General features: G+C 41.3%; 1 protein-coding gene across 1 annotated transcript; it reads right to left on the reverse strand.

Moving 5' to 3' along the window:
* Positions 1 to 2354: 2354 nt before the first annotated feature.
* On the reverse strand, positions 2355 to 21785 carry ttc12 (tetratricopeptide repeat domain 12). The gene is made up of 21 exons (XM_086125545.1): positions 21565 to 21785; positions 21155 to 21309; positions 21036 to 21057; positions 20811 to 20888; positions 20576 to 20697; positions 18876 to 18935; positions 16237 to 16308; positions 15574 to 15634; positions 13573 to 13761; positions 11387 to 11456; positions 10495 to 10583; positions 9414 to 9582; positions 8891 to 8986; positions 7577 to 7640; positions 7367 to 7501; positions 6482 to 6574; positions 6285 to 6353; positions 4938 to 5039; positions 3463 to 3562; positions 3114 to 3342; positions 2355 to 2424 (listed from the first exon to the last, which is right to left on the reverse strand). Exons 1-21 carry the CDS (start codon positions 21614 to 21616, stop codon positions 2355 to 2357), a joined length of 2097 nt encoding a protein of 698 aa, XP_085981671.1. The 5' UTR covers positions 21617 to 21785.
* Positions 21786 to 23261: the final 1476 nt, after the last annotated feature.

Here is a 23261-nt window from a genome sequence, read left to right on the forward strand (position 1 = left end):
AAAGGACATGTAATGATAAATGTAGAACCGGATATGGGACTTATTGTCTCTGTCCTTGCCGTGAGCAATGAAATTAATTTGCCTTTGAAAGTATGTTACAAAACCAGTGCATGTAAAGACCATGTATATAAAGGCGTGAGCTAATGACAGGTCACCCTTAACCAAAGGTGGCGCGTGACCTGCATCACAGGAGGTTTTTAGCGGTCAGCAGTCTGCAATTGCAGCTTGCGATCAGAACTGATGCGATATGTTTTTTTTTTTTTTTAATGATTATTATTCTCATTCAACGTTTGTTTCACTGGCAAAGAATGGGAATTCGGAACGCCGGGAGAAACAGTTTTGAACGGTACACTCGAGCTACAATAGCGATGTTCATTCAGCTCATGCCTCCATGTCGGGTATTTACTAAGATTTCCTTTTCACAAACTCACAAACTCTTGTATAGACTTTTTGTTTCCTTCCTGTTTGGGGCTGTTATGGCTGTTGCTCATCGGGTGGGTAACGGCTCGATCATGGAGGTTGGTTGCTCTAAAAGTAGATCTTCGGTCCAAAAACGTTTGGGCACCCCTGAGTTATAGTCACAGGCACCTGGAGAAATCATTCAGGTCATAAATCACACGCAGGTGCCTTTTCTGTTTTTCTGGTTTGCCTTGTCTTTGTGCTTCAATTTTCTCCATATCGGATTTCCTCTCTCAGTGGTCCTATTGTTTTCCCCAACAGCTCCCTTTTTTAAAATCAAGAATTATTAGTTTTCTGGGCCATAATGTGCTGCGCAGTGGTGAATGGAAAAGAAACTATTATTATGCTGACACATTATGAACTATGGACTCGGGTGATTATCAGAGATATTTCTGTCGAAGAATAGAGGCTACTATAAGGGGCTTCACACTTTCATGTAGAAAATCCTTTATCTGGACAAATGTCTTCGGGCAAACCTCTAAACCCCTCACGTAATAAGGGCTTGGGATACGCTCCTTTGCAACGCTGAATATTTTATATTTCTTCGTTCATTTTACCAGAACACTTTGCATAAATGGATACTTATTTGCCACAATGCACCAAGAAAGTACAGTACCATGAAAGCATGCATGAGTGTTTCAGTGTCCAAGAACTAAATTTCAAACCCGCCTTTGGGATTCACTCAAATGTCCGTCAGGATGAATGGCGAAAAAGTCAAATAGACACACTCCAACACCCGCGCATTAGGAATCACATTTAGAAAGTCATGGCTCCTTTCAAATATGTCAGCTATGTGTTCAAGCGTACAAACCCAGATTTCAGACTGAGTGAGTAAATTTGTGAATTGAGGCGAGGAGGCCATGGGGAATGTGGAGCAAATATGTTCATTTTTCCCGGACGGACGATGTATTTACGGGCTGGTCCGGGGCATCACGATACGCTACATCGGTTAAATATAAAAAGGATAAATCAAATTGCGTATTTTAGATTACCTTGAAAATGAACTAAATAGAATGGAAATACAAATAAATATAATTGAACAAACAGGAAAAATGTTTTGCCCCGTTTTCAATTTTCCAAAATAATGTCTTTTAGAGATACTGTATTGCTACAGGATGACCTCATTCCACATTCAACGTATTCATCTGTTGTTTGCAATGTTCCCGTTAAGAGGAAGGGGAAAAAAATGCTCATATTTATCCACAGAACAGTTGTCCAAACACATAGTAGGGATATGCAAACATTATTTTTTCCAAGTTCCAGCTCTGACCTTCCCCCTGAGGGTTTGTTCACTATTTAAATAGTTCCTCTTTCAATCTGACCCGATATGGTTTTTTTTTCCCCACCAGTTCATAATGAAGTTCTCACTTTTCAACGCACTTGTATCATTTAAATACATTTGACATTTACACCACTCAAATACAGGAACAACAAGCAGCCAGGGAATCAATAATTCATAATGTAGATTGGACAGAACTGTCAAAAGACAGATCATCCACAGAATATTAAAGATATGTAACCACAAACTTTTTTTTTTTAAATAAATATATTTATAGCAGCTGTGAGCGTTTTAATGGAAGGGGCGTATTATTCAGACTGGGTGTTACTTTAGCTTAGCGAGTATCATTCATTCATGTTGCTAGGCTGCTGAAGTATTTGGGACAAATGTCTTTCGGAATTCATGTATCAAAGCCAGCATCATTAATAACGGAATGTGATTTGGGGATGTATTCATCACGTTAATATGGCAAAGCTGACTGAAGTGGCCCCACCGTCGTTGCATCTCGATGCTAATAAGGCTACATTCCACATGGCCTTGAAAAACAAAGCCAGTCAAGAACACGGCTCCAAGTTGTACCAATAAATAAATAGATCAAATGACCATTCTCATATCCTTATTTAATGAGCTTCATACATGAGTGCAGGATCTCAAAACCGTGTAGCTCCCGGAGTTTGTTCACATGCCTGAAAAATAAAATTAGAATGGTGACAAGGTGTGTGCTTTTATGAATAAAGGTCAACATATTTGGTCTGGGGGGGGGGGGGGTTAAGGGTTAAAACTGACACTTTTTAAGGTGTCGCTGCAGGGCGATCGCTTCCAGCATGTGCTTGACTTTGATTTTACACAACATCGAGTCTAATCGGTGAGGAAAATGTTTGTAAATGAGAGTTATTGACACGGTCTGCTGTGGACTGAATATAACAAGCAGCTGTATTCGGTGTTAAATTGAGTTTGGAATTTCTTTCTCGTGCTTTGTTCTTTCTCTCCTCGTCTCTCAAAGTTACAGACTGGCACAAACTGAAGCAAGGTGAACATCAGTGGCCAGTAACCTATAGAGGGCGTTATGACATGCCCTAAACACATTATGGGTCAGATGAACAAAAAAACTAACAAAAAAAATTGATTTCTTAGCAAAGGCCGTTTGGGTTTTTTTTGCCTCCTTTATCATTAGTTTATGAAAAGGACATGTCAATGTTAAGTCAATCCATGATGTCGATTGGTAAATAAGAATTACGTTTCTAACTTAGGTTTTGAGCTGAGGAATTTTAGAAAACCATTATCCGGTTGAGATCTTGTCATGTAATGCTGCTGCAGACCCGGTTCTATCCGATAATAAACCAACATGTGCTTGGCGAGTGATGTCAGGGCACACCTGGGCTCGGATTGACACAGCTTCCCCAGTGCAACGGCCGCATTTTGCTGCACGGCTGTCCTCTTCGCGTCTCCGGCAGCATGGCGAAGCAACTCAAGCACAATATCAGTGCCAAGCAGGTTGCTTGCAATACCCTTCAATTCCAGGCAATGGGCCAGACACAGGGCAGCATTTCCTGATACCATCTCATCCGAGCTGGAGCTCAGCAAACGACGGAGAACAGACAGCTCTGTGGCGAATAATCAACGAAGAGCAAATTGGAAAGGAATTGTATTTTCCATATTCGGTAAAGCCTAAAATATATTGGGTGCTTGTGAAAAGCATGGAGATTCTGTCAATCATTTCTTACTTTTGTCAGACTTCACCAGCACCTCCCGGGCCAACTGGCTGGCCGCCGTGCACACCGTCAGAATCTTTAGAGCATACTTCATGGCAGCCAAATCTGCTTGCTGGCAGCCCGTCAAAAAACAAAAAAAACAAAACACATGATTGGACAAATGTTGAACTGAGAAACATGCTTTTGAACTGAATAAAAGTAGCCCAGAGGCCCCAAGAACACCAAAACAGGAAATAGTGGTGAAATTGCCTGATTTGAGCAAAGGCAAGTCATATAAAAATATCACTTGTCAAAAAAGCCACTGTCTTTAATTAAACAAATAAAAATCATGCATCCATTAATGACAACAGTGATAGTTGTTTTCGCTGGCAAAGTGTTCAACCCTGACAGTCTGTGGACCCTGTCGGAGTCAAACCTTTATGAAATTAAGAAAAGAAAAGAAATATAACTTTACTCCTGAGGAAATGTGCACAATATTTTACAATATCCTATTTTGTTTTCTAAATTAACTGTTCAGCGTAGCCAATCATAGAGGCAATTGAGAGGACGATATCCATCCTGACCAATGAGAAGCGCTGTAGTATCGGCGATCACGTAGCGCAACAAAAAATAACAATACAAAAACAAGACATGCGGGCTTAGTTTTACTTGATATTTTTCAATTTTTCGGGGCGCAAATGAATTTATCATGGGCGGCACGGTAGCCGACTGGTTAGTACGTCCGCCTCACAGTGCAGAGGCGCAGGGTTCAATTGATCACATTTCCAACCGCATCGCCGATGTTGGTTTGTTATTTTTACCCCAGTGGCCTCGGTCTATAATCCTTCAAAACAAAAGTCGAGTCAAAAATGTGTTCCATCGCATTCCTTTTACTGTACTATAAAATGAACTTGCTTGTCTGTATTTAAAAGCAACAATCTTTTTGTAAACTTTTCTTTTGCGGACACCCGCAGCGGCTCCTCTTGTTTTGTGTTTGAGGGAAGAAATTTCATCTGTGCTGTATGTTTCACATACATTCAGTACATTTGACATTAAAGTTGAATCCAATCCATCCATCCATCCATTTTCCGAACCGCTTGATCCTCACTAGGGTCGCGGGGGGTGCTGGAGCCTATCCCAGCCATCTCCGGGCAGTAGGCGGGGGACACCCTGAATCAGTTGCCAGCCAATCACAGGGCACACAGAGACGAACAACCATCCACGCCCACACTCACACCTAGGGACAATTCAGAGCGTCCAATCAACCTGCCATGCATGTTTTTGGAATGTGGGAGGAAACCGGAGCACCCGGAGAAAACCCACGCAGGCCCGGGGAGAACATGCAAACTCCACACAGGGAGGCCGGAGCTGGAATTGAACCCGGTACATCTGCACTGTGAAGCCGACGTGCTAACCACTGGACTACCGGGCCGCCCTGAATCCAATATGTTCAATTTCAGACATCAATACCGCTAGACTGCACTCTGGTTGTGTCTACAATTGGGCACCTTGAGCTGTCGCTGTACCGTCTTCACCACATCTCGCTGAACAACATGAGTCACAGCCTCGGAGGACTGAGGGAGGACGGTGCTCAGCACACCCAAGGCTCTCTGGAGAACAAATACAAAAAAAAAAAAGGAATGTTGTCCGAACAATGGTCATTCAGACAAAAAGCAGAGGGAATATAAAGCAAAGCTGGTTGAGTTTCAGACTGTGGAGCGTATCAAGAAATGAAAATGTGGGAGAGAGATGAAAGAAAATGACCTCTTGCAGGAGGACTGACTCTTAATGGAGATTGGTTGTAAACAGAGAAAGGATACCAGGTGCGAACTTTAGTCCATGGAATCAATCAGCATTAGAGACTGATTTGAAGCAATAGAGAAGCTAAAAGGTATTGTGCAGGTGGTCAGAGTTGTCTGGTTTGGAAGGCAATTTATTTCAGTGCAATTTTAAATGTTTCATTTTAAAACTGGTCCGATAGGAAGTGAAACTACAAGAAAACATGGGAGTTGGCCACATCTTTTCAGCTACATTCTTCTTCTGGGATTCTTTTGACGTATCTCTTTTTGACTTTTTGTCCATTCATCCAGTTTGTAAGGCTTTACGCATACTGTTCCCAGAAGATAGGAAGCATAAAAGCACAGGATGAAGAATTAAGATACAGGGGGGAAACAAGGTGACAAATCCAACAATTTAAGAGGTTTCTCTCAAAACATCTGTCCATACGGTGTTTCTTGATGATTTCTTGAAACGGTGTATTGCCAAAGGCAATGTAAAAAAAGGGCATTGGTAATTGCTTCTAAGGGAATGGTATTTGGTCTTCATGCTTGAGGGATTTTAGGGAACCCAACTATGTGTTAAAAAGGCAGTGAGGGGAGGTAGCATAGGAAGAGTAGACATCAAAAAAAAAAAAAAAGAATGTAGCTATGAGACGAGAAAAAAAATAAGCCTGCCAGGCAGTTGATGTGTCATAAAAGTGAGTGATGAGACAGATGGGTGGAAGTGAGGAACACAAAGGCCCCTGTTTAGGTAGAGCAGAACTGCTGAAACAGCCATTAGCGCAGACAGGAGCACATGGAGCCGGAGTTTTTCATCAAATACAGCGGTACCCCTGAACATTGACAAATTCAGCTTCGAGATTCAAGCTTTGTTGCCTGAGGGCTTACAAGCCAGAAAATGACCCACAAATGTCATGTGGTGTTGCTTTGGAAAATAAAACTTTTCAGAAAACTTCAGTGTGACTGTTAAATAAAAATAAAAATAAAAACTTTAAGGGAGTTAGGCCCTTTCCATGCATTTTGTTTGTGTGTTTTACTGTCATAGATTGCTATAAAAATGATCACTCGCTCACTCACCGCAACAATGTCTTCATCATTATCCCTCAGCAGGTCCAGGCAGCAGCCACACAGTGAAAATGCATTTTCCTATAAATAAACCCCTCGCCTCTTAATACGAGAAAACACTCATCACAATCCACAAATATATGCGGCGTTGTTGTTGTTGTTTTTTCAATGTGGCTCTCAAAGAATTTGATGGCTAAGAATAACATTACCTGAATAACAGGGGAGGTCAGGGTTGAAAGGTTGATGATCAAGCCAAGCAGAGGGTAAAGTATGTCATTGAAACTGCATGCGATGCAATTTTTCTGCAAAGACATTCAACAGTCATACGGCCTGAAAAAAAGCACACCTTCCGAAATGAATGAATCATAAAGTGTGTCATGATTCGGTTTGGGACCAACAGGTGGCACTGTGGGGCTTTTCCCTGCAACTGCACACCTGTTGGTCGTTAGGTAATTAGTGGCTTTAAAAGGACTCCCAGCCCGAGCACTCATGGTCGGGTCATTGTTGCTGTTGGCTACTGTGATGTTTGTTTGTTGCCTTTTGTTTGTTGCTCTTTGCTGCCGTCATGTTTGTTTGACATGTTTAGGTCATGTTTTTGGTCATGTTTCTGTTATTGATAGTTTTGTGCTTCAGTTATGGTTTTTGTTTGAGACTTGGGACTTTGTTTAGGATTTAGTTTTCTGTGTTTTATCAATACACTTCTTCAAATACACCCTGCTCCTCCCTCTTGCCTGCTTTTTGGGTCCACCACCACCTCGCAAACGTGACAAAGTGATTATTTTCTATTTACACGCATGTCCATCCATCATCTGAACCGCATATCCTGACGAGGGTCGTGTATGTGTTATATTTAATGCAGAGCGACGATTCAATTGTGCATATAAATATTCTAAGCTGGGGAAGGCGGCCATTTTGCCCCTTGCTGTCAACTGAAAATGACATGACAGTTTCTCATGGCTCAGGTCACGATGAACCACAGCTCAGCTTGCGAATGCCACATGAGAAAACTGAGAAAACATCTGAACTGTTGAAGACATCTTTTTTTTCCAAAATAATCAGCCGTTTAATCAGTACTCATACGCCATGCTACTCACGATGGCAAGCAGGAAGGCCTTCCAACATTCTGCATCGTGAGCAAGAGTGTGACGGATGACGTCATCTCTACTCAGACTGCCGACAGCTGATAAAAGCAAAGGGACAACATGACGATTGTCCATGCTGATATTGCTCTGGAAAGAGAAGACATACATTGGACATACATGCACAAAAAAAGTCAATCTTGCATCTGTGTATCATCATCTCACCATGATTGTTGTGAATGGCGCAGAGACAGAGTCTGCCAGCACAGTTCTTAGCTGAAAGCAAAATCTGCAAAACACATTTAAAGTTCGACGACATGCTCGTCGCCTCGCCCGCTCCACATGGGAGAGTTCACAGCGAGCAAATGCAACCTTTCAAGGCAACAAATTGGTTCATTCAATGACCAACTTGTACTCTCTAATCAACAAGAAATGTCAAACCAATTAGGAAACATTTCGTCACTTCAGTACTTAATGATTACCTTGGAAGATTAGACTCAGCATCCGCAAAGCCGAGTTGATGACGAATACGTTTAAGCCGATCCATTTTCTTTTGCGCTTTTGCTCATTAGAATTGCAGGTACCCCAGGTACACCCTTTTTGCCGCCAATCACAGGGCACGCTAAGCTTCCATGCTATATTGAACATAATTTTTCACAGTCTGTTCTCTCTTGACACGAAATTGGGAACAACTGAATAAAACTAGACCAGATTTTTCCACGTTTTTAAACAACGTACCACCTCTAAAAAATACAAACTTGGAACTGTATTTAGGCAGTGATTCTTTCACATACCACGAGAGGGAGCCTGTAGTGTTACTACAGTACAGTAGGACCACACTAGAGAACCCCTGATATTGACACTCCAAACGCAAGCAGTATCAAAAACAGAAGTGAGGAGGTGGTCATATTATATTGGACAAATGAAGCTTAAGTCGGTCTTCTCAGCATTGTAAAAATCAAGAGGAATAAACACTGCTGAATGAATGCCTATCTGTCCATTTAAACTGAGAACGGTCACTTTTAAGGCAGATTGTTTTCACTTCATTTTCAGGAAACCAACGGTTGTGGCCCGTAAGTGTGCATATCCAGACGAAATGCACGATTTTGACCCCATTGAATCAGTGCCACATAACTCTCCGAGGAGAGACGGCGGAAATTGATCACCCCATTTCAGTGCCTGGCACGTCAACTTATTTCTTGCTGTGTTCAAGAGCCCCGGTTGTCCTTTCTTGTCTGTTTTCATGAGGTTTCAGAAAAGGGGACCAGCTTGAAAACAGCTCTTTACCTTGAAGAGACATTAACACTTGGGCCACACGTTGATTTATGAGAGACTCTGCTTTTTCCATTTTCTCTGAGAACCTTTCTGTGATGGAGCCACATTCTGAAGTGCGTTTAATACAGATATGATACATGCAGGTATAATAGGCTGGCCTCCGGGTCACAGTCAGAATTGTGGGATCGTGTGTTTCCACATTTGGAAATCCAAATCATTTGGTGTTATGTGAGGAGAATCGTGTTTGTAGTGCTGAGCTTATACTTTTTTTCTCTCGCCAACTCCTGCAGAATGAGGAGCGCTCTGTTCTCCCGTTGCGGCGCTGGCCTCGAGATGCACGCCATGAGGCTCCTTGTTAACCTTTACAGTCAGATTAAGGAAGAACAGATTGGAAATAAAGTAAAAAGAAGGGACACAAAGGGGGGGAAATGATAAAAGCGTTTTGGGCAAATGGCACCTTATTAACTTGAAATTGCATTCTATCGGAGACGGCACGAAAATGCTGAGAGAGGTTGTGCTGAGGATAAAATGCCAAGGAAAGAAGCGAGGGCTGTAATACTTCATAGCTTATCACAGAAATCCTCACATGCCGCGCTAATACTCCCAGCATTAAGATCATATTCCAAAGCAAAGTCATTAAGATTTTAATTTGGCCTATAATGAAGCCCTATTCAAAGTTGTAACTGAACTGGAATTGAAGTTGAAATTATCACACATTGTTGAAGGAGAGGAACTTGCGGCGCAGCAAATGTAAGAAAGTTACACAAAAAAAAAAAAAACATCATACGTGGGGACATCCAAGTTGTCAAAGAGAAGACGTCTGCCATGTGCAGTATGCGAGAACACGCATAACAATTCCAGGCACTCCTTTTGCATTGTGTCATTTTCAGCCGAGACCAAGGGAACAATGGACGCTTTGGACGCTGGACATGTCAACAGCATTTTCTGGTTTTCCTCTGAAAGCCACACAAAGAGACAGTCACATGAAAATCAAAACATGCAAGTGTCAGATCCCGCTTACGATCGAGAATGCCCTGGCTAACTGAACATTCAAAGGGTTAAAACTCTTCTTATCCCTCGCCTGCTCTAACACGGTCACCGGAGGGGATGGAAATTTTACTCAGACTCGTCTAAGGTTTCATCACCTCGGTTTTAAGGAGTCAGTAATCTTCTAAGCCCTTTCATCCACCTTTACTGAGTAATAGAAGTAAAGCGAACATAAGGCCACACCCTTTTTACGGTAGCTCCTCCTCTTTAGATATGGTGCGTTTGTCAAGACTTAGATGGTATTTAGCTGTCTTGGTAAGACCGCAAGGGCACATTACAGCGTTGAAATGGGAAATTACAATGTAAATCGATTCCAAATTCAAATTAGAGAAACAACTTATTCCTGAGAGTTAACCCGCTAACTTATCAATATATTTCCCAATAAATCCATCACATCATCATCACCTCATCTGACATGGCGCTCTTGTTAAATCTTTTATACATCTTTTATCATCCGCACCTCATTCATGAGGTTTTCGGATTTGGCACGACCTGTCATAAGATTACGATACGTCGGCTCTTTCTATGACTTCCTATGATGAATGACGTCTTGTGAGAATGTGTGTCCATTCATCCAGAAGAGAATTGCTGGGTCTAATAGAGACGAAGGGATGAATCACTGTATTCAGAATTCTAAGCCAACTCGACAAAAACGAGCTCAGGTCTCCATGACAGCAAGTTGTGCAATAATGACACAAGGCAATACTTTTGCAGATTATTTTACCATGAGGATTTTACTCTTTCCGTTTACCGTCAAAGGACAGCAAAGTCCCACAAGAGCGAAGACACCACACTGGCCTGTCATTTCATTATCGACATACCGTTTTCCCTGCATGTTATCGTCCAAACATTGAGAATGCTGACACACAAGTCTTGGCTGCATGGGTCATTTGCTTCCTGCAAAAGACAACTGTGGCAAAAAACAAACAAAGATAAATAGATGTGTTTCCTGATTAAAAGTGACTTTTTACTTGCTTTATGGGGCACTGAGGTGCTTGCCTAGCCATGAATGTATGAAATGACACAACTCCACACCTGTATGATTTTTGTGAGCTGTCTATGTGAGAAAATGTGTCTACATGCAAACTGCTCAGCTTTTGCCCATATTATGGCATAAAATCAGGCTGAAAATACCGTCCCCATGCTCGATTTCATGATTTGTATTCATTGTATCCATTGCAAAACTGAGACCTCTCTCTCGCAACATGTCAAAAAGAAGCAGCATTATATATTGGTCAGGCAGACATTTTGATAAGAGTTCTCAAATTGGATCTCATCAAATGTGCATGTCAACCTAAATGAAGTGCCTGCTGAGTGTGGATGAACAATGATTTCAACACTTCGGCCAGAAATATAGCATGATCAAAATGTGCTATTTTTACCTATTTCCAGCTGCACTCTCCTGACACTGAGTGTTCTCATTTTGATCATGGCAGTGCTAACAATTCATGAGAACGGAACAAGTTAATCATAACTGCACTGGTGTGACATGAGGGGTCACGATTTCCAATACCTGAGAGTAAAAAAAAAAAAAAAAGCTCACTTATTTCAATCTTCTGATTATCATTTCGTCCTTGCACAAGAGCGGAGTCAGGTTAAGAGAGGGATCTCCCTTCACTCGGCCATGATTGTCAGTGAATGTGCCTATCTGCTGCTCCATTTGTCAAAGCTCCGTTGAGAGCTGACAGCCAACTCCCCCTCCGGTCTCCTTACCTCCTCGTTGTGTCATTGCTGTCGATAATACTGAAGCCATTGTGCAGCCTGAAAAGCGTCTGGCCGCTGCCTGTTAGGGCGAAAGCAGTAAATGACATGAGTTGACAGTGTACCGTATTTTATGACAATATGGAAGCTATGGAGGGTGTGGCGACATTGCAGCTCTCACATTGAGTGAAAGGCATCATGTCAAGTCTGCTGAGATTGTTTCTGTGGCGAGTTATGCAAGTCTTGTCCTTTTCTGAACTGTATGGTGGGACAGGTATTAAATCACTCGGCAGTCATCAAAATGAAGTGCAGCAATGTCGTGGAGTGATGCAGTAAAAACAATTACATGATATGTAAATCAAGAGCTGTCATTCTTGGCCCCGGCGTCATGACTAGTCATCTGTATTTGTACTTTGGGAGGGTTGCAAAAGTGTGTTAAAATTCCTATTTAGAAGTAAAAGAAGGCAGTGAGCGTGATGGATTACGTGCAAACTACAACGTCTGCCTTTCGGCAATACCTCAAGGTGAGTTAGTGTAAGTGGTGCAGACTTTCAAAGTCAACCGTTGGGTCACCACAAGGGAGGGTGCTGGCAGCTTTAAGAGAGGAAACTTCAGGCTCAAACTTAAAAAAAAAAACAACTCCACAGAATAATAAAAATAATAATAATAATAATAATAATAACGGTGGCTCAGTGGTGGAGAGGTTAGCGCGTCAACCTTACAGTGCAGAGGTACCGGGTTTGATTCCAGCTCCGGCCTTCCTGTGTGGAGTTTGCATGTTCTCCACCGGCCTGAGTGGGTTTTCTCCGGGTACTTTGGTTACCTCCCACATTCCAAAAACATGCATGGCGGCAGGCTGTTTGAACACTCAAAATTCTCCCTAGGTGTGAGTGTGAGCGCGGATGGTTGTTCGTCTCAGTGTGTCCTGCGATTGGCTGATGACCGGTTCAGGGTGTCCCCCACCTACTGCTCAAAGACAGCTGGGATAGGCTCCAGCATCCCCGCGACCCTTGTGAGGATAAGGCGGATCAGAAAATGGATGGATGGATAATAATAAAAATAGACACCTGGAATACATGCCTGCAACCGTCGTGACGATATGAGGTTCGGATAATCGATGGATGTAATAATAAATAATAATCAACAACATGATCCACTGTCGGGGCAGCACGCCGATCGACTGGTTAGCATGTCACCCCTATAGTGCATAGATGAAGGGTTTGATTCCGGTTCCGGCCTTTCTGTGTGGAGTTTGCATGTTTTCCCCGTGCCTGCGTGGGTTTTCTCCGGGCACTCCGGTTTCCGCCCACATTCCAAAAACATGCACGCTAGGCTAATGGAACATTCTAAATTGTCCCTAGGTGTGGTTGTGAGCGCAAATGGCTGGCAACCAGTTCAGGGTTTCCCCCGCCTACTGCTCGAAAACAGCTGGCATTTAATCTTCTCATCATTATTCATCATCTCGTCTTACTTTATAATACATTACGTCCCAAGAAATCATGATTCGTTCTCTGCCCAACTTCTGATTTTGGGTGAATATTTATTTGATGAATGTCAATCACCAGATTGATGCAACACTGGGAAAAGTTGGGAAATTCATTGATCCATTTTTATTGCACTTGCCCTCTTGATGGTTGTAGGTGAGCTGGAACCTTTCCCAACTGACTGGGTGAAAGGCCTGTTAGTACACATTGGACTGGTCACCAGCCAATTGCAGGGCACATACAGACAAACAACCATTCGCGCTCACATTAGGAAAACGTACTCATCGATTAATCTCATATGTTCGTTGTTGAAATCTGGGAGGAATCCGAAGTGCCCAAAGAAAGCCCACACAACCACGTGGAGAACTTCACAAAAGGAGACCAGAACCAAGATTCAAACCCCCGAGCCTGAGAACTGAAAGGCAGACATGATAACTACGATTCCAGCCCTGTAACAGTGTCAGAAATATTATTCTAGCTTTACCCTCTCATGATTGTAACCGAAGAGTCCCATTTGTTGCCCTGCTTCAGGTGACTCACGCCAAGCACTTAAACGCCGCCTTTTCTTGATATATTTCCTTTTGTAACTTCTGAGCCCTTTCGAGACTGCTGAATCGGTGGAGCAGAATATTAAGAAAGACTAGAATGACCACAAATTGATTCAAAGGAGACAGTTTCTTGTTCAAAGGCAGAATGTTTAAAAAGAACACTCACTGTCAGTCACGGCATGGGCCAGAATCTCCAATATTCCGCAATAGTAGAGCAGCATCTGCCCCGGCTCTGACAGCTTCTCCACAAGCTGAGGGATTAGTTTGGCCTTTTCCACTCCACTGTCAAAATCTTGCCTCGCATTGAATTCTTCACTCTCCTTCTTCTCTTCCAGCTCCATCTTGGTCAGGTATTCTGCATTACAGGAATGCAAAAGTCATATCCTGCCAAAGCCCTTTATTTGTTCTTATCCAAGTAGGGCATTCAGAACTTTCTAGCTCGGAATCTGAAAACTCCATAGCAGCCACAAGTTTAAAAAAAAAACTTTAATGATGGCTAGAGTTAGTACACGTTGGAATGTATTTGTAAACACATGTGAACATGTTTTTGAATTCGTACGGAGCACTGCTGAGCCCTTTTTTCAAAAATTGCACAATGAACTCTTAAAATCTTGATGATTTTGACAGTTTCACAAGTTTCACGAGATTTTGTGCATGTGAAGACCCTAAAAACGTGCGTTGTTTTCTTGGCGAACAGCGCTGCGTTTCGCAAGAAGTTACAAATTTTGTGTTTTAAAACACTCTTTCCAGCAAATATGTGGTAAATCTGGTTAACCCGCTCGGAGGAAAAACGTCAAAGAATAAAACGTGTAATTCCTTTAGCCAGTGGGTGGCGTTACCACTAAGATGAAAAATAAGTTTGCAGACATCTTCAGGCATCCAAGGTGTGAAATTTTGAGACGATAGGATCATCTCAGTCAAATCAGACGCTGAAATTTTGTTCGACTCCATAGGTAGGCAGCCATTAGCCCCACTTCAGCTAACAAGTTAATGCCACTGCAACTGTCAAGGCTTAATGAGCGCTCGGTCGCTGATACAGCCAAACGTGGCGGTACGAAATGTTCTTGTTACCGGTCTAAAATAATTTCATATCGCAAACCTTGGATGTGTCATCGTGGAGGCAATAATGGCTTTTCCTTATAGGAGCCAGCATTTCGTGTATAATGGACATGAGGAGACATGTGCAAATGAGTTTGGGTGAGTATAAGTTACCGTGTTCAGACAGTAAGTAACAGAATGTGACAAAATAAGCCAGGAAACAATATTACAAAGAAAAGAAAAAAACAGGCCATGCCCATAAAAAATGGGAAAAAAATGGGCATCAATAACAAGTACTGAATGTAATTATAAAAAAATGCATTAAATGACTACAGAGTTTTTTAGGGTGGTGAAGTTTTGTGCTTACATCATTTTTACAGCAACCTTTTATGTAAGTGCCAACATTCCACTGCAGCCGTTTGATTTTTAACCCCTTTCAGGGACAGCGGTTACTACATGTTATCAGGTTATAGGGTGCATGAAACGGTTAAACGATACAATTCATCTTGATTGCATTATTAACTGCAAGAAGGTAGATTATTCGCTTTAATAATTTTTGTTCTGTTTCATTATTGCGTCCTGTTGTATTATTTCTATGATTTTATGTAAAATGTTCCGTAAAGCACTTTGTTATAGCTGCAGCTGTTGTGAAAGCACTATGCAGTATAAATAATGATTTCTTGTATTTTATTGTGTTTTTGTGAACTGAAAATGATGCACTCGCGTACTTTGTGACAACACGATGAGCCTGTAAAAGGTTCTCACATGTTTGAGAAAAATTAACCTTTTGGTTTTAATCTATAAACCACTGACAACATACTTGGGGCAGCAGAGAATCGATTGCAACTGGGTGGCTGTGCTTGTGATGAAATGCGAAACATCTTCCAAGACAACCAGAACGGTCCTTTGCAATCGATTCACTGCGCAGAGAATGAAAGGACTCGGATGCAGGAGAATATTCACAGGCATACCAACAACATAACTCCCAAATACCAAATCCAAATCTTCGTATTATAAAAGTCGTATTTGCCAAAATGCCAAGAAAGGTCCAGTGTAGGGTTTTTTTTTGTCTTTACTTTTTCCAGAACTGCATTTTAAGATGAGAAATGGCGAATGACTCATACTTTACCTTTAGCCATGTTCTCCATCTGTGGTTCAAGGTGAGCTATTTTTTCAAAGCATGTTCTGGACTGGGGGGGAGAAAAAAGGAGAGGCATTTGTCTAATACAGTGTGCATCCACACTCCCTCAATAAATAATTCATCATTTACCACAGGGTCCAAGATTGCCATGGAGTCAAAAGTCAATATGTTTTGGTCATGTTGCATGAGCTATTCATATATGTGCTATTCTGCATTATACATTTTCCACATTCTATATAAGTAAATAAAAAACAATAATAAAGACATTTTTAACAATGCCACCACTTCCATCCGCTACTGTTTGAACAGCTCCAGAGTTTCTGTCTCTTCATAAGTATGTTACAAAAATACGGATCAGGGTTTTTGCCTTAATGGTTGACAGCACAGATTCAAGGAAATCTCACATGAAAAGCGAAAGAAAAAAAAAGACTTTTCAATGTGGATGCACAGTAAGCTAGGCAGCTCCCTCATATAGATGCTGTGCCTCGAAATCCGGTTAACTCATTAAGGGATCACCCGGCATTGAAGTATCAGCGTTAAAACGTGCTCATCACCATTAGATGAGATGATGAGCATACTGTGGCGGCACAAAAGCGATGTCTGAAAAAAGAAACGGCGTGATTTGATCTAATGAGCACTTCTCGTACTTACCTCACTATACTTCTTCAACCCAAGGTACGCCTTGCCCATGTGGAGGTAAGCTTTGATGCAGTTCCCATTACACTGATACACCAGGAAGAGTGCAGCGTTAGGAAGGGCACAAATGTCTTGCAACTTGATAATGCTGTGAGCAGTTTCCTATTATAGCGGTGCCTTGAGATATGACTATTTTGTTCCGTAACCACGCAAAACACCCATATCTCAAATGATATTGCTCCCATTGCAATCAATAAAAATACTGTTAATCTGTTTCAGTCTCCCCGACACCCCCCAGTCCACCACCAAAAAAAATTAAAAGAAATTTTTCATTTTTGTAATATTGTATTTAAAAAAAAAATTAAGTCATGACATAATTGAATAGAAAGGAAAGAATCTAAACATTTTTTACAAGATTTGTTGGCTTCAAATCAGTGGACCGTCCGAAGTGCCTTGGCCACCTGGGGGCAGTATAATACAGCTATACAGGACATAGTGATGGTCTCGGCTAATCAAAAAACTGCAATAATATTAGTTGCTCTTCACAGAAGATACCGTAAATAATATATACCGGTCAGTTTTGTTACATTGGTTGCCTACATGTGTTGCTCCACTGTCTGTGATCAAATATCAGTTGCTCAAAGGGTCCTAATACCGCAACAAAGATGCTTTTCATTCACCCAAGCATTTCCGATGTCTTGAAAAATTCATTTGTGGAGTAACTCGTACTGTAAGGCGGCACTAGTACATTAATAATACTGATTCCGTTTCAGATTTGGGTGTTTCCTGGAAGACTGAATTTATAATGAAAGCTTCAAGAAAATGAAAACCAGACAGCTGTCTTTGGACGGAAGTGAAAACAAAGATGAAAGAGAGCAGCAAGAAAATCAACCGGTCAACCAATAGATATCCAACAATTTTGAATATCCTACTGAAGCAAGACACAAATTTGTACTAGAGCAATGGTTGCCAAGCACCGGACCCCAAATACAGTACATTGATTCGTTTGTTTGTTTGTTTGTTTTGTTTTGTAACGTGCCGACCACCAGCTGACCCAGCGATCACTGTGCTGGAATTTGTCAAAACTAAACTTGACTTGTCGGGTTTACTACTCCAGTGTGACGTGTAGAGTATGTCGTCGACTGGTCCGATAATCACATTTTTTTGGCTTGAGGAGGAGAAAGAGCTATACCCAGCGGCAGATAGCGTGTTTTTATTTTGAAGGCCTGATTTTACCGCCTCTAGGATTTTTACACTGATGATGCCCGAATGTTGCCAAGCCGATCAGCATGGTCATTTTTGCCTGCGGTTGAAAATAAAATCTTGCCTTGTGGAATGCGTCTGTTTGAACCCCTTTGAACACAATATGACACATGCTATAAATGGGAAAGGAGAACGGGAAATTCCACCACCCACACAGAAGTTGGTGATTATTTGCAAACACAGTAAATTCCCACCAAGCAGAACCCGCTGCCGTGTTGGGCCCAGATCAATGACGACAGGTTTAACCTGGCTATTCCAGCAGTAAGCAAGCAGGGGATTTTTGGGGGGCAAGAATTGCCATCATGCAACAGTGGGTGAGCATTCACCCAACTCACGTCAATGCTCTTGTGTTCTGACGTGTATGTTAGGTAAAATGTCACCGCTGAGTTGCTGCTTGTTGTTCATTTGTGGAAATTCTGTGTCTGAATTCTGAGCTGGTGTTTTTTTCTAATTATAGTGCTGTCCTGAGAAAAATGTCATATCATTAAGGTCATGAGCGATTTGCCAAGGAATATTTGACTGTTATCAGTTTCGGCTTGGAAAATTCTCAAGTCTTGCCCTTATGTTAGGGGTGTCAAACTCATATTTGTCGCGGGCCACATTATAGTTACGGTTTTCCCTTGGAGGGCCATTATGAATTTGGGGAAACCATATAAATGCATACGACAAATTGATGAATAACTCGTTTTAAAATTAGACGTCAAGAATAATGACTGTTATTGTGGATTACATATGACAATTTGGAATTTTGATTCAGACTTTAGCAAGCATCGTGGAACTTGACATGCTTGATTTGCTTTCGCGTAACACATAAAATGATGTGGTGGGCCAGATCTGGCCCCCGGGCCTTGACTTTGACACCAGTGTCTTATGTCTACTGAGTAATTGACATCCAACTTAACTTTACAAGCGCCATCATCACGACTAGCATTATGGTGCGGTAGTGTATTGGGCCTAAGAGTTCATAAAAATCAGGGCGGAGTTTATCCCTTTAAGGTATGAAATGATATTGTAAAGTCTCCCCAGAAGAAGCAATCAAAGGAGCAAAATGGGAGAGTGACATTTCACATTTGTGTGTCCCAATATAAATAGCTCAGGTCTGACTAACATCATGAATACAGAGGTGGGCAAAAAGCTGTATTTACAACAGTGATTTGTCACTTCCACTTTGTTTCATAAACTGTGCAGTCTTACAAAAATGATGCCAGCTGTTGGCAGTAAAACTGGCTTTATTACAAACGGTTAAATTTCACTTTTGCCAACAGAGCTCCGTGTTTCTGTATGACTGCTTTGCTGTGAAATGCATTCCATGAACCCATCCGATCACAGAGTGGCATGCTATGACAAACCAGGCTGCAAATGACTGAAACAAACCTCCAGCAGTACCTCACCTTCAGAGCCCATTCACAGTCATTGATGGCCTCCTCATACCTCTCCAGTTTGATGTAAGCCTATGGAGATGCAAACATTTAGAAAGGTGGGGCTTGTGGGTCAAAAATACACTTGCATCACATCATATAAAGATGAAATTACAATTAACTAGTGAGACATTTGGTACACCACAATTGTATATAGACCGTATTTTCCGGACTACAAGTCGCAGTTTTTTTCATAGTTTGGCCTGAGGTGCGATTTATAATCCGGAGTGACGTATAAACCGAAAAATACGGTAATCCGACACAATAGCGTCCAATGTCATTTTTACCTTTGTTGACTTATGTGTGAAATTATTAACACATGATTATGGCATTTCACATGTTATTTTCACATTAAACCTGTGTTGATAAATCGACGATGAGTCTGACGTAAGCGAGGCAGAAGAGGAAGCGGCGCATCGTCTACCTACCGAGTTGAGGGAGTTGTTTAAAAGTGACACAGAGGATGAAAATTTCATTGGATTTAGTGATTTGGAGTGAAACTGATAGTTTGGTAAACTTGCTAGCATGTTCTTTATGCTAGAGTTATCTGAATAACTCTAAATATGTTACGTCGTTACTGACATTACCAGGCAGGTCAGTCATGTAACGTTAGTATACTGTACACTTATTCAGCCATGTTTTTGGTGTTGGATTTTATCAAATAAATTTGCCCCAAAAATGCGATTTATACTCCAGTGCGATTTATATGTTTTTTCCTTCTTAATTATGCATTTTTTGGCTGGTGCGATTTATAATCCGGAGCGACGTATAATCCGAAAAATACGGTAATCCGACACAATAGCGTCCAATGTCATTTTTACCTTTGTTGACCAGGCCTCAATTAGTCGCCAAGTCATATATTATATAGACTTCTTATTATATATTATATTCCCGATATGGAAATATATATTTCATTGCGAGGAAAAAGCAAAACATTATTATTATTATTCGAGACAATTTTATTATTATTATTTCATTATTATTCAAGACCATTTTAGAAACACATTTTTTTACAAGAAAGTATTATGATTGACACTCTCTGAGTGGTATTAACGTTATCTTTTAGGGGGTGTTGGGGTGTTGTAGAATATCACAGTAAATTTTGAGCCGCTTCTTAAGCTGCCACATAGTTGCGATATTCCATTCTCTTCGCCTTCAGGAACATTGTTTCATTAATACAATGTACAATATACCGTATATACTGCATGTACAAAGTATACATAATGTGAAGACAGTATTGGATATCATTAAATAGTGCAGAAATACCCCATTGTCTAATGAGAATGTACTGTATATATGCATTGTTTATTATTGTCAACAGAAATAACATGAGACTCTGTTCTAGGTTTGAAATCTATTTGAAATATAAAGACCCAAGAACAGAACTTTGGGGTACATGATAAATGGGCTGTCACTTATATAGCGCTTATACCTACCTGTACCTCAGGTACTCAAAGCGCTTTACACTGTTAAAAACATTCACCCACTGATGACACAGCATCAGGAGCAACTGGGGGTGTAGTATCTCACATTTTAAGTAGTACTGAAAGACATGCTGTATTTGTCCATTTGGGTTAAGCGATGCCAGAAAAGTGATGATTTTGCATGCTCTTATTGTATTTCATTTCCATAACGCAGAATTAAAGGGTGAAAACGTGTATAAAAGTAGTCACCTGTGCTCTGTTGGTATACAACTGCTGCATGTCACGTAGTTCAGCCAGGCCTTCACTGTAATATTTTACAGCAGTCTCATAATCTTTTTGGGCATAGGCTCGATTCCCTCTGTCCTTAAACACTGTGCGGACAAAAAGCATCAAACATTAAACAGGAAATACAACTGGCCCCGCAGACAATACAGCAACCTGTCCACCTCCCAACAGTAAATTGAAATGGCAGGTAACAACATACCAGTGGCCTTTTTCTCCTGAGCGAGCCTCCTCTTCCTCCTGACTTCTGCATCTCTCTCCATAAATCTCATGAAATTCTCTGGCCATGAAAAGAAAAACAATTCTGTGTCTCTCAATGTGGGGCATCGGGTGGGATAAACAATAACAATAACGAGAAAAATAAAGAATCTGTTGGCCTTCGTTACAAGGGACGTCCAATGTAATATTTCTTTTCATCGGGCCTTACCGGCACTCTTTGTTTGGCCATCCTGCAAAACATCAAGAATTGTTAATATATTGTTGACAATTAGGAGATATTTAAAGCATTTTTTAATGTGATGTGTGTGTGTGTGTGTGTATCTTTACCATAGGAGGCTGAGATGGTGGGTTTGTATTGATTGTGGTCTTGTTGACTTTTGTCCTGCAGGATCTATTTAAGGCTGCAATATGGCAATCTGCCTTCTTGATAGCTTCCTGCTGGACTTCACTGTCTGATGAGTTGAGGTCCTTTACACACTTGTCTGAGGAAAACATCGTATTAAATACCCCTGTTAAGACCCTATAGTCCTTAGAAATTATGTATATTAAATCATAGAGCAATACCAAATTAAAACTGTACATTGCACAAATTAACAGAAGCTCACTTAACATTAAGCCTTTCGACCAACTCAAATGTAAGCTAACTGAGAAAAGTCTCATTTTGCAAGTACAGTACTTGCTTATTTACAGTACAGAAAGTCCGAACTCGATGACCACATATTATGGATATTACTTACATATTTCGTCGACATTCTTCAAGAAAACGTCCAAGTCTTCAGTTGAATCCATGCTGTTGTTGTTTGGCGTCAGGTCTTTTTATCGGTGCACAGACGCGTAAGGAACTTTTCACATGAGTGAACTTTTGTTAGCACCGAACACTGTCGAGTGATAAAAAGACGCCTTGAATATGCAGAACGTATTAAAATATCGCAACCAGTGATTCGCGGTGAGTTGTGAACCAGACCGTGTTGCCTTCGTGTCAACACTATGGGTTACCATGACAACGGCACGCCTTGAGAGATAAATGTAAATTCTATGATGTCCGAAAATGAATTGAGTCGCTTAATAGTAAGATTAAAAAATGTGCATCATTTTTTAATCTTACTATACACAGTCCAAAACTATTGCTACCTTTTCAACTCAAATTGATAACGAGCATCTATTTGAAGGTTTTGATTTGTCACCTGAGGATACCTTGGTAAAACTGTTTTGTTATAGTTCTTTTTTACACTTTAAAGAATTATCACGTTGTAGAACGAACGCTGTGTTGACTCTCTCTCTCTCTCTCGCTCTCTCGCTCTCTCTCTCTCCCTCTCTCTCTCTCTCTCTCTCTCTCTCTCTCTCTCTCTCTCTCTCTCAGCAGCACCTCTGCCCCTCAGGTGACCTGTCTAATGCCTTAACCAAAACAGCAACTACCGGTAAGTTAATAAGCACAACTCTCCAACGTCCTTAATTTAAAGGCCCTACACAATAATAATAATAATAATAAAGTAAAATTATTGTTCTCATCCGTTGTACGACACTGACCCCCAGTGTTTCTTTTAAATATCATTGGACAGTGCCAGTGGGTCTCAAACATTTTGCACTACACCAAGTGCCATCCCCACCAAAATAATAAAACTCTCACATCCTCAATGGGAACCTGCTGCCCGCACACAGGTTAGGCGAGTGTATCCTCTACATCATCAGCGACTGTTAAACCGTTATATTAGGAACAAAAGTGAATGTGTTTTAATCACATCAGATGGATACCAGAACAGTCTATGACGTTTTTGTCAATAATAACCAAGATATCGTTGTCAGCGGTATCCCATTGCATTTGTCCTATAAGTCAAATGTGACATTTGATCAAGAACTTTGAAAATGTACTTTTCTGCTTGTGTTGAGGGGAAAAATGCACGTGCACTTCCTTTCAGTCATTCTGAGAACAGTATGTACATGTGTTTTTACCAATGAACCTGAAAGGGACAAATTGAAAAAAAAGTGTTGATTTCCCATTGTTCATAATTTGGAAAACCCCACAATTTATTTCAATTTCATAGATAGAGGCAGCACGGTGGTCTACTGGTAAGCACGTCCGCCTCACAGTGCAGAGGTGCAGAGTTCTATTCCAGGTCCTATTGTGCATGTTCTCCCTGTGTATGCATTGCAGGCTAATGTATGCATTGTCCCTAGGTGTGATTGTGAGCATGGATGTTATATATATCCATCCATCCATTTTCCGAACCGCTTGATCCTCACTAGGGTCGCGGGGGGTGCTGGAGCCTATCCCAGCCATCTCCGGGCAGTAGGCGGGGGACACCCTGAATCAGTAGCCAGCCAATCGCAGGGCACACAGAGACGAACAACCATCCACGCCCACACTCACACCTAGGGACAATTTAGAGCATCTAATCAGCCTGACATGCATGTTTTTGGAATGTGGGAGGAAACC

The sequence above is a fragment of the Hippocampus guttulatus genome, chromosome 12 (genome assembly GCF_054856545.1).
Source record: "Hippocampus guttulatus isolate MCC_2025c chromosome 12, RoL_Hgut_1.0, whole genome shotgun sequence".
NCBI classification, from domain to species: domain Eukaryota; kingdom Metazoa; phylum Chordata; class Actinopteri; order Syngnathiformes; family Syngnathidae; genus Hippocampus; species Hippocampus guttulatus.

Excerpts from the sequence above, each read along its gene's own strand:
- ttc12 (XM_086125545.1), bottom strand. The coding sequence starts at position 21,616 with ATGGATTCAACTGAAGACTTGGACGTTTTCTTGAAGAATGTCGACGAA. Across the intron at positions 20,889-21,035 it reads TGGCCAAACAAAGAGTGCCG|AGAATTTCATGAGATTTATG; the intron begins GTAAGGCCCGAT and ends TTTCATGGCCAG. Across the intron at positions 8,987-9,413 it reads GACAACTTGGATGTCCCCAC|GTTAACAAGGAGCCTCATGG; the intron begins GTATGATGTTTT and ends CTGACTGTAAAG.